An 11,457-nucleotide genomic window follows, 5' to 3' on the forward strand; every position below is an offset into this window, starting at 1 on the left:
GAGATGCCTGGGCTGATGGGGAGGGCAGACCCGGAGAGGGGTCTTAAGGCAGAGAGGCAGCCCCCCCAAACCACACCCACTCCATCCTCCCCGAAATCCCCCGGGGAGGATGAGTCTCCCAAGGCATCTGCAGGGTCCTAAACTATCCTCCTCCAGATTCCACTCATTCCTGGAAACCGAGACGGCTTGGGGCAGCTCCAAGGCTTGGGAGGAGGGGGGCGGTGCCCAGTGAAGAGGGGTGCGCAAGACTGGATTTATTACTGAGGGGTCGCAGGGGGGCTTAGTCATTTTTGCCTCCCACACTCTCCGCATCATTTCTCTAACTTAGGTCCCAGACTCGGAACTCCACTGCCCCTAATCTTCCTTTGTCGGCGCAAGCCCCTCGGCCCCACCGCGAAGCCCACCGGGCAGTCCTTCCCAGGGTCAGCAGACCACTAAGCGTTTCTGCATCGGTTGGAGTTGGCCCCCTAAGGGAACGGCTTCCACGGGAGACCCAGCAAGGTCAGTCACGTGCTCACGATCCCTTTGCCCAAGTCCCAGCTTCAGGGGTTACGGCGGGGCGATTCCAGGTGCGAACCCGCCGGGGCCCCTCCCTTCCTCCGCCGGCCGGGGCGGCGCGCCCCGCGGGGCGGTACAAAAAGCGATCCCGCCCCGCTTTCCTCACTTGACTTTGAGTGTCCCGCGGCGGTCGCGGGGAGCGGGGAGGCGGAGGCGAGAGAGGCAGCGGGGCTCAGCCCACACCCTTCATCAGGTAGGGCCTCTCCCCCGGCTCGGAGGGGGAGAGAGAGTTGTAGGTAGAAGGAGCCGAGAGGAGGACCGGCAGGCGGAGGGGCCGAGACAGGTGGCAGAGAGGGAGAGTAGCAGCGGGCAGAGGGGGCACAGCGCGAGGGACACGTGAGGGCACGAAGTCAGGGACCCCCACCAAGGGCCGAGGCTGGGCAGGGATCCAGGACCGAAGGAGACGAGGGGTTCGAGGCCTGGGTGTGGCCTTGGGGGGGCACCAAGAATGCCAGCGTCCCCACCTCCCATTCCCTGAGGGTCTCCTGGCAGGTCAGAGAGGAGCGCCACTTCTTGCCCAAGCCCCCCTCCCCGCCCTGTAAGCCAGGGCACATAGACTGTGGCTCCTTGCCCCTGTCCTGCCAGAGGACGCAGGAGTCAGGGTCCCTGTTGGATCCCCGCAGACTCGCAGCCCCGGGAAGCAGGGGAGAGCAGTCCCCGGGGGTGCCAGGGAATCTCTGCTGCCCGCCACTTCTGACCCCTGACCTCTGCCCTCCCTGGGCCCAGGAGGCACCATGTGGCGCCGTCCACCGGGGCTGCTTCTCCTGCTGTTGCTGCTGCTGGCCGGCGAGTTGGGCGTGGGCGCCCGGCGGGGTCGTAGGCGCCGGGAGCTAGCACCTGCTCTGCACCAGCGCGGCATCCGGGACGCGGCGGGCCGGTACTGCCAGGAGCAGGACCTCTGTTGCCGCGGCCGCGCGGACGACTGCGCCCTGCCCTACCTGGGTGTCACCTGTTACTGTGACCTCTTCTGCAACCGCACCGTCTCCGACTGCTGCCCTGACTTCTGGGATTTCTGCCTCGGCGTGCCACCCCCCTTCCCCCCCATCCAAGGTGGGCACCAGACGGCCAGGGGTGGGTCGCGTTGTCAAGCCCAAAACTCAGCAAGGCTCAGGAGCAAGGCTGATGCATTGATGTTTCCAGGGGAGGCTTCCTAGCATCTGGAAAGAGACCCCGCCCCTCTCTCTTTACTTCTGCGAATTCTCACTTTGGTATAACTTGAATCTCTCCAGTAAGATTGAAAAAGCGCCTCAGTCAGTCAGTGGGATGTTCATTTGGCCCAGGAGAAGGGCAGCCACCTGCCCTTTCTCCCAGTCCTTCCTGTCTCCGTATTCCGGGCTGAGAAAGTGTTGGCCCCACCTGCTGACTCACTCTCAGACTGATAAACCACACAAGCGTTGGTCAGAGTCATTTTAGCAGTTCCTCTGCTTTTGCTCAGGATTCCTTATCCCTGAAATGGCTGGTCACACCTGGGAGGTGGGTCAAGTCTGTTCCTACCTTCAGCCCTTACCACCATCCACCCATCCCAATCCAAGAGGAGAATCACTTGACTTCCTTCCCATAATTCCACGGGGCTGCAGGTGTGAGACTGCATACCTGGGTTGTCAAGGGAGTTGACTGCATACCTGTTATCTCAAGGAAGTCATGTACCTTTTTTGGGCTTTGGCTTTCCATATTCGTCCCACTCCCCATCTCCAAACCCCAGCTCATTTAACTGGCCTAGGATCTACGGAATGTTGTGGCTGGCATCCAAGTGAAGCAAGAGGGATTTGGGTTAGAGTCAGTGAAGAACTTCCAAGTAGTGGGAAGTTGATCTGTGACTCTCAGGAGATGTCTTAAGTTATAGCTTGGCTTTGCTTTCAGTGAGGGCTGGTGTGTGTGTGTCTGGGAGGATTCAGGACACCAGACCTCTGAGGATCTGGCCATCTCAGCCCATCGTCCCTGGTCTTGGTTCCACTTCTCTTCCTGTCTTCCCTCCCACCAGGATGTATGCACAAGGGTCGCATCTATCCAGTCTTGGGAACCTACTGGGACAACTGTAACCGTTGGTGAGTATTTGGGACTTGGAGGGGGCTTGCCTGGTGGGTTTTGTGGCAACAGACTTGTTTCACATCCTATCCCTGTCACTTATTTGCTGGGCGCAAGGCCTCAGTTTCCTCATCTGTAAAATGGAAATTTTTACCTGGCCCACATCAGCATCTACACCAGCATTCCAACAGCAGTGCCCAGGAGTAGTCAACCCTGGATGCCTGGCTTCAGGTGCAGCTCCTCCTGCCTGGGATGGGGCTACTTCCCCTCCCAGCCTTTCTCGCTGTCACGGGAGAGTCCAAGAAGGGGGTGCCAGGAAGGAAACCTCTGACTGCAGCATCCGCTGACCTGGACCGGATGAGGGTCAGGGATGGCTGAACTGGCAGCCAGCCAGAGTGTAGCAGGGCCTTCCCTGGAATGTGGCCCCTCCTCCCTCCTCCCCTACCCCTCCCCACACTTCCCAGCAAGAGGATGAAGGGGTTGGGGTATGCCACTACCCTAATCGAAGGCCCGAGATGCAAGGGGGGAAGCCTTGAATGCTTTAATGAAAATAAGGGGGGACCCTAAGACTTAGAGCAGGAGGCCCTGCACCCACTCCACCCCCTGCTCTGGGACTAAGAGGGCCTCTGGGGGGAGGAAACTTTTAGGAATGCATGATGTATAAGTGGTTTCCATTGCCTCACTGGTGTGAGGGGTGCCTGGGTCACAGTGAGAGTGAGGATTTATGCATTTCAGCATGTGTCAGGGTGAGAGTGCATGTGCACTCACGTGTGCATGCTTTGAATGTGTGTGACCCGTGTGTGTTTCAAAAGATGGAGCACACCTGCATGATTCTGCTGGTACTGATAGGATGGACATGAAGGGGTTAATACTCTGTCCCTTCCCTCGGGCCTGGCCGCCCAGGCCCCCTTTGGAATGCTGGGACCTGCTGCCACCAGCTCTGCCTAGACCTGCTCAGACAGCCCTGGGGGAAAAGAGGGAGGCGGGAAAAGAGGGAGGCAGCAGGAAGGAACTGACCAAGCCACTTCCCTCCCAGTCCAGCTCTGGCTGTGTTCCCTGCACTTGACACCTGAGGGAGGGTGTGGGGCAGTGTCTGGGGGCCTCCCAGAAGCTGGGAGCCCTCCAAGGATGCTTTGAGAGCCAGAGGGGGAGGGGAAGGACAAGAGCCTCTCTGAACATGCCCACAGCTCCTGGGGCTGGAGAGCCCAGCCATACTGGGTCTTGTCCCCTTGAGGCTCCTTAAAAGGCAACATTGGAGGCGGGAGCCTCGGGCAGGCTCAGAAGGACGAAGTTCAGCATCTTGTCACAGCAGAGTTATGAGCTTGGAAAAGTACTGTAGAATTCACAGAATTCAGCTGTTCAGTTGACACCTATTAGAGACCTACTATGTGCCAGCGTGGTGCTGGGTCAAGGAGATGCAGCCAGTATGCAGCAGACATTTCTTGTCCCTGCACAGGAGCCTCTAATTGTGACACAAATAATAAACCTGTCATTACAACCTATTCCAGGTGTGATGGGGGGACAGAGGTCCACAGGGGATCCTAGTTCTGAGTGGGATGGGGGCGAGGGAAGGCCACTCAGGAAGGGACGTTTAGGCAGATACCAGGGAGATGAGAACATGAGTGGCCCAGGCCCAGGAGGAGGGAACAAGGGGGGTGATGGCTGGTGGAAAGGCCAGGAGGTGGGACCAAGCTCATTGCAGCTGGAGCTGTGAAATGGGGAGAGACGCCTGGGGAGATGCAGGCCACGTCCCCTGGGGCTCATAAGCTGTGCCTAGGATGTTGCATTTTGCTCTAAGTGCCGTGGGAAGCCACTTAGGGAGGACACAAACTGATGTGTGTTGCTCACAGAGCTCATTGGCTTTAAGAGTGGGATGTGTGTCCTGGGGGAAGGGAATTATAAAGTGCTGGAGAGCTGGTAAGGAAGCCACTGCTATGGTCCAGGGACCAGAGTAGGGTGATGGTGATGGAGGGGTAGGAGGCAAGCGGATTCTGAGTCTCAAGATGCGGGGTCTGCTAATAGGGGAGGTGTGTGGCAGAAAGTAATCTTCAACATGATGTGGGTGGTGGGGGCCGGGGTGAGTAACGGTGGAGACGTCATGGACCACACGGAGTTCTGGCTTGAACAGCCCAGTAGATAAGGTGCTGCTGTCTGAGTTGAGGATGTTGTTAGGGGGAGGAACAGGTTTGGGGGAGATAGTTTAGCCATTTTGAGATGCCATTCACATACCCAGAGGATATGTCAGAAGGCCAGTTGGATCTGAGTCCGAAACTCAAGGGGGCGGGGAGTCGGGGTTCCTGTGCTGAGAACAATAATAGGAGATGACAATTTCTGAGCACGTAACATGGGTCAGGCCTTGGGCTGAATACTTTGCAAGTTTGCCTTTTAATCCCTGGAAGTTGGTACTATTATTATCCTCATTTTACTGATGACATTGAGGGAGAGTTTTAAATAGCTTACCTAAGGTCACACGGGCTTCCCTGGTGGCTCAGTGGTAAAAAATCTGCCTGCCAATGCAGGAGAGGCGGGTTCGATCCCTGGGTCGGGAAGATCCCCTAGAGAAGGAAATGGCAACCCACGCCAGTGTTCTTACCTGGAAATCCCATGGACGGAGGAGCCTGGAGGGCTACAGTCTGCTGCTGCGTAGCTGCTTCAGTCGTCTCTGACTCTGTGCGACCCTATAGACTGTAGCCCACCAGGCTCCTCTGTCCATGGGATTCTCCAGGCAAGAGTACTGGAGCGGGTTACCATGTCCTCCTCCAGGGGATCTTCCCAACCCAGGGATTGAACCATGTCTCCCACATTGCAGGGGGATATTTTTTTACCACTGAGCCACCAGGGAAGCTCCGGGCTACAATGTATGGGATCACAAAAGAGTCGGATACGATGCAGCAACTAAACGGCAAACAACAGAAAGGTCAGCTAAAATCAGAACCCTCAATTCGATTCGGAATCCATGGCCTTAATCATTTCACCATATTGCCCCATTCATTCATTCAACAAATATTTGTTAGGTCCCTACTACATGTGAGAGTTTGTTTGGGGGCACTAATGATATCAAACAATACCCGCCCTCGAGGACATTAGAGCCTATGAGGAAATAGGTATAAACAATATAAATAGCTAAAGATATAATACGTCAGATAGTGATGACAGGCTGAGGAGAAAATAAAACAGGGAAGCAGGGTAGGAAGGGTGGAGGATGCTGAGATAGGGTGTTCAGGGCAAGCTGCCCTGAGAAGGTGACATTTGAATAAGGACTTGGAAGAAGTGAGAGGGAGCCATGAGGATGCTTCCCCCTAGAAAGAAGAGCTCAAAGGCCCAGGGGCAGGAGCACAACTCATGTCAATGGTCAGGGGACCGGCCTGGCTGGGGCCTTAGGAACCAGGTCTTAGAGGAGGGGGCCAGAGAGAGGACAGATCGTGCAGGGCCTTGTTGGCATGGACGGACTTGTTTGGCTCTTATTCTGTCATGTGAAGCCAACGGCGAGTTTTAGGCAGGGGAATGGCATGATATGATTTGGGTTTAACAGGATCACTGTGGTGGCTGTGTTAAAAATATACTGAAGGAGTGGGGCCCGGGGCTGAATAGCAGAGAACAGTGAGGAGGCTGCAGCCTAATCCAGGTGAAAGGTGATTGGACCATGGTGGTTGCAGGAAAGAATGAGACGCGGTTTGGATTCTGGATGTGTTTTTAAGGTAAAGTCAACAGATCTGCCAATGAATCAGGTCAGCACGTGAGAGAAAGAGTCAAGGGTGCCTCCCAGGCTTTTGGCCTGCGCTCCAGGAAGGATGGAGTGGCTGTTTTCGAGGACTGTGGCAGGCACAGGCCTGGGAGTAGGGGAGAGCAGGAGTTCTGTTTGAGATGTGAGGAGTGTAACCTGTAGACACCCCGGAGGTGAGGCTGTGTAGCAGTCAAGATCCTAGAATCTGGAGTTCAGGAAGAGACCTGCGAAGCAGATGTAAACTTGAGAATCATGAACTTGAAATTGACATTTAAAGCCACCAGGCTGCATGGGATCACCTGGGGGGTCCTCTCGTAGGTGCTGATGTGGAACTTCAGGCCCACATGTTGAACTCCAAGGCCTCCTCCTTCCATGGATGCCCAGCCCTACCTCACTTCTTCCTTCCCTCCTGTTTTTCCAGTACCTGCCATGAGAAAGAGCAGTGGGAGTGTGACCAGGAACCATGCCTGGTGGACGAAGACATGATCAAGGCCATCAACCAAGGCAACTATGGGTGAGAGGCCCGAAGCAGGCACACATGCACGTGCATGCACATACAGATGTACTTTCTGCCCAAGAGGCGTGTCCTGCCAGGGGCACCCACACTCAGATCTTATTCATGTGTACACTCAGCCAGTAGGCGTCTCTCCCACTCACATGCATATCCCCCCAGGACCCTCAGCCTTGGCAGATCTGTGACCTCCATCCCCTCTCTTTCAGCTGGCGGGCTGGAAACCACAGTGCCTTCTGGGGCATGACCCTGGATGAGGGCATTCGCTACCGCCTAGGCACTGTCCGCCCATCTTCCTCCGTCACCAACATGAATGAGATTCATGTAAGTTCACCCCTGCCTACAATCCTGCCATCTCCCCTTGGCCTATGACCCCAGGGATCCTGGCACCTTGTGCCCTGTTTCTCCAAGGGCCTAGGCCTGTCCCCCACCGATAGGCTGTGTGTTGCGGGCAAGTGACTCCCCTTTTCTAGGTCTTAAGTTTCTGCCTATAACTCGATAGACTGCACTGCAAGAACTGGTGCTCAGATTCGGAGTCTTGTGGTCCCAGCATCTCACCCTCCCTGGCTTCCCGAGCCTCCCCAGCTTGGGAAAAAATGTCATTGGTCCCAGTATGGTGGGGTCAGGGCCCCAAAGGGCCAGGAGGTCACCTTGGTATTTTGGGAAGGAAGGGACAGGCACTCCCCCAGTTTTGGCCAGAGAGCAGCAATTCTCGGAAACAAATGCCATCTCAGCAGAACCTCAAGGGAGGAGGGGGTTTCTCCCTTCCCACTAGTGGGACCCTCTAGAGGTAGGAATGGGAACCAGACCCAGGACAGTTCCAAGGGTGAGGAAGGGGAGCTTCAGTGGGACAGGGCTGGCCACTTGCCGAAGGCTCTGTCCATCAGTGGCGGGCAAGGAGGGGCTGGTGTCTGGCTGGAGAGGCCCGCCCTGCAGAGGGAGTTCAGCTCAAGGCTGGGGTGACCAGACCCTGCCCCTGCCCTTATTCCCTGGGGCCTCTGGCTATTTTCTGCCTCCTGCTGTTTGCTTTGGCAGCCTGCCCAGTCACGAGACCTTACTGCTTCTTTCCTCCCCTGCCCTTTGGGGCCCGAATCCCAAGGTCCTGGTGGAAAGAAGGATGTAAGTGGATCAGAAGGTGCAGAGGAGGAAAGAAGCCGGAATAGAAAGCGACCCGGTCACTTCCCTGTTCCTAGCTTCAGCTGCCTCACCTGTAAACAGGACTAGTCACCCCCCACCTGACACTAGGAGGCGCTAAATGGTGCCTGGGTCTCCCTCTGGGCCAAGGTGGAGGTTGCTGGAATCTCTCAGATCAAATCTCTCACGTCTTGGTGAGCTCAAGATCAAATTGCCAAAGGCTCTGGACACTTGGGAGACCTCCCATGCCTAGGGCCCCGGAGGGGCAGGCTGGGGCAGAGGCAGGAGACAGACAAGAGTGGCCTTTGCCTTGCAGACAGTGCTGGGTCCAGGGGAAGTGCTGCCCAGAACCTTCGAGGCCTCTGAGAAGTGGCCCAACCTGATCCACGACCCTCTAGACCAGGGCAATTGTGCAGGCTCCTGGGCCTTCTCCACAGCAGGTAGGTTCAAGGGCAGGGGCTGGCCAGGTGGGAAAGGAGGGCCAAGGCCTGAGCCCCCTGACAGCCCCTCTACCTCTCTTACCAGCTGTGGCATCCGATCGAGTCTCAATCCATTCTCTGGGGCACATGACACCCGTCCTGTCGCCCCAGAACCTGCTGTCTTGTGACACGCACAACCAGCAGGGTTGCCGTGGTGGGCGACTGGATGGCGCCTGGTGGTTCCTGCGCCGTAGAGGGTGAGCAGCAGGGGGCACCGACAGGGAAGAGGGCGTAAGGCAGGGGTCTCAGGAAGCAAGAGCCTGCAGGAAGGGCCTGGGCCAGGCTGCCCCATGCTCACTCTGTCCCTGCTCCCTCCCGCTGCCCCTGCAGGGTTGTGTCTGACCACTGCTACCCAGTCTCCGGCCATGGGCGGGACGAGGCTGTCCCCGCACCCCCCTGCATGATGCACAGTCGGGCCATGGGTCGGGGCAAACGCCAGGCCACCGCGCGCTGCCCCAATAGCTATGTCCATGCCAATGACATCTACCAGGTCACTCCTGCCTACCGCCTCGGCTCCAACGTAAGTCTGCACTTGAGTGAGGGGCACAGGCAGGAGAGAGCTGGAAGCCTGACCAAAGGCTGGAGGCTTATGCCTGATGGATCCTCTCCTCCCCACCCCCTCACCCTCCAGGAGAAGGAGATCATGAAGGAGCTGATGGAGAATGGTCCTGTCCAAGGTAAATGCCCCCCATCCTGCCCCATGATGCCCGAAGCTTGTGCCTGCTTGAGACTGGGCACCGTGGCACAGGTGGTCCCTATCACCCTGAGCAGCAAGTCCACTGGGGCCAGGAGTGGGGGACTGTGTCCTCTCCTCAGGAGCAGCACCTGGAGGGGGCACTTAGAGCCTTGGTATGAGAGGGTCTGGGACCTGGGCATGTATCTCCAGCCTTGGGCATCACTGCCTGTGCTGATGGGCTGAGCCACCTCCTCTGACCTCTGCCTACAGCCCTCATGGAGGTGCATGAGGACTTCTTCCTATATAAGAGCGGTATCTACAGCCACACACCAGTGAGCCTTGGGAGGCCGGAGCGATACCGCCGGCATGGGACCCATTCGGTCAAGATCACAGGGTAAGGGGCTTGGTGGGCAGGGGTCTGGGGGCAGCAGGGCTTGCCCTGGGGGCTCTAAACCTGCCTTGAATCCTTACCACCTCTCTGCAAAGCTCCATTTCAAAGAGGAGGAAATTGGGACTCAGAAAGAGGAGGTACTTGCCTCGGGGCACACCAAGAGTTAGGGGCCTTTCAAAGTGTTCTAGAACAGTTCCTTCCTTACACACCAGGAGAAATCACTCCAAATCAAATATAGACAAAGATTCAAGAGTTGCTCTACCTCTCCCCAGCTCAGCGCCTGTCCCAGCTTTGCCTGACTCACTGACTTATACCTCCAGCCCTCAGTTTCCCCCACTGATGTAACAGGAGATGCTAGAGTCATTGATTTCAATAGTCCAACCGATAAAATGTACTTTGTTCACCCCCCTCAACCAGCCAGGTAAGGATGGAGGGCAGGCAGAGGTGTGCCCTCCCTGCCATGTGGGTCTTTGGAAGGTGTAGGCTTTTCTGCTCACCCCCTCCCCCCAGATGTCCCTTTGTGCCCCATGGGGGACCTAGAGATGTGGAGACTGAGGGAGGTGCAGAGAGGGACAGTGGCCGGCGGTGCTAAGATGCTGCAGTCTTGTCCGACTCTTTGCAACCCTATGGATGGTAGCCCACCAGGTTCCTCTGTCTCTGAGATTCTCCAGGCAAGAATACTGGAGTGGGTAGCCATCCCCTTCTCCTGGGGATCTTCCCCACCCAGGGATTCTTTACCACTGGCGCCACCTGGGAAGCCTGGGGAAGAGAGGCACAGAGACCTGCCCAAGTCCTGAGGGGCGCCAAGTCACCAAAGGCAACAGGGGCCTGGCTAGGGAAGGCCGCAGCGGGGCGGGAGCTCCTCAAAGTAGGTGAATCAGCGCGCTTGTGGCTCTGGCTCTGCCCGGCAGGTGGGGCGAGGAGACGCTGCCCGACGGGAGGACCGTCAAGTACTGGGTGAGTCCCGGCACCGCGCCCCCTGCGGCCACTGTGACCTTCCCCCCGCCCTCCTGCCCTTCTCCCCCACCGCGATTCCCCTGCTCACGGCCCCCTCTGCGTTCCCAGACGGCGGCCAACTCGTGGGGCCCGGCCTGGGGCGAGAGGGGCCACTTTCGCATCGTGCGCGGCGCCAACGAGTGCGACATCGAGAGCTTCGTGCTGGGTGTCTGGGGCCGCGTGGGAATGGAGGACATGGGACACCACTGAGGCCGCGGGCACCACACCGGGAAGAGCCCACCTCGTGGGGCGGCAGCCCCCCGCCCCGCCTGCCCGTCCGCCCGACGGGACTCCAGGCGCCAGGGGGCTAATCCCTGCGCGGTTCCGCTGACGCAGCGCCCGGCCTGGGAGCCGCGGGCTGGCCGGAGCCCCCAGACCTCCCAGCGGGGCTGGGCAGGGGCTGGCCCGGGAGGAGCAAGACCCCCAAGCAGGATCACCGAAGCCAGGACACCCCGCCCCACCCCCAGTCTCCAGCCCACGACCTCACCCACCCTTGTACTTTTATTCTTCAAAGATATTTATTTTTCTTTTCACTCTTTTAAAATTAAAAAAAAAAAAGTATTGGTAACTATGGTATCTTGAAACTTCTGGGCGTGGAAATCCAGGCCAGAGTTGGAGTGGCATATGGGGGCACAGCAGAAAGGACTGCCTGAGGCTTTGCTGGTTGGCAGGGGTGGGGGTCGGGGGACCAGAAGTCTTAGCCTCCATTCAGCCTGAATTGTCAGTGACCCTGGATACTGATCCATTGTGGGTGGGACATGGATGGCACGGCCTTTGGCCCCCAGAGAGATGCGCGCCCGTGGGAATCACCTCTCAGACGCTGAGTCAGCGCAGCCCGGGGTGGGGGGAGTCCAACCCACCAATCAGCAGAGCTGGCGCCGGTGCCCAGCAGTCAAGGGGGGCATAGCCCCATAGAAGCTGGAGCCTGTGTCTCTGCAAATCAGCTTCTCCAAGCCACCCAGG

The 11,457-nt window shown here is 57.8% G+C and overlaps 1 protein-coding gene across 1 annotated transcript; it reads left to right on the forward strand.

Moving 5' to 3' along the window:
- The first annotated feature begins 675 nt into the window (after positions 1-675).
- TINAGL1 (tubulointerstitial nephritis antigen like 1) lies at positions 676-11,062 on the forward strand. Its single transcript, XM_020882783.2, has 12 exons — positions 676-751; positions 1,285-1,608; positions 2,540-2,603; positions 6,729-6,821; positions 7,028-7,142; positions 8,269-8,392; positions 8,478-8,628; positions 8,762-8,951; positions 9,063-9,108; positions 9,378-9,501; positions 10,410-10,455; positions 10,564-11,062. The coding sequence occupies exons 2-12, from the start codon at positions 1,293-1,295 to the stop codon at positions 10,702-10,704; spliced, it is 1,410 nt and encodes a 469-aa protein (XP_020738442.2). The 5' UTR covers positions 676-751; positions 1,285-1,292; the 3' UTR covers positions 10,705-11,062.
- The last annotated feature ends 395 nt before the right edge of the window (positions 11,063-11,457 follow it).

The sequence above is a fragment of the Odocoileus virginianus genome, chromosome 30, assembly GCF_023699985.2.
Source record: "Odocoileus virginianus isolate 20LAN1187 ecotype Illinois chromosome 30, Ovbor_1.2, whole genome shotgun sequence".
In the NCBI taxonomy this organism is placed as follows: Eukaryota; Metazoa; Chordata; class Mammalia; order Artiodactyla; family Cervidae; genus Odocoileus; species Odocoileus virginianus.

Coding starts and splice junctions, on each gene's coding strand:
- TINAGL1 (XM_020882783.2), top strand. CDS start 1,293: ATGTGGCGCCGTCCACCGGGGCTGCTTCTCCTGCTGTTGCTGCTGCTG. Junction 8,393..8,477: donor CTGGGCCTTCTCCACAGCAG/GTAGGTTCAAGG, acceptor CTCTCTTACCAG/CTGTGGCATCCGATCGAGTC. Junction 8,629..8,761: donor TGGTTCCTGCGCCGTAGAGG/GTGAGCAGCAGG, acceptor CTGCCCCTGCAG/GGTTGTGTCTGACCACTGCT.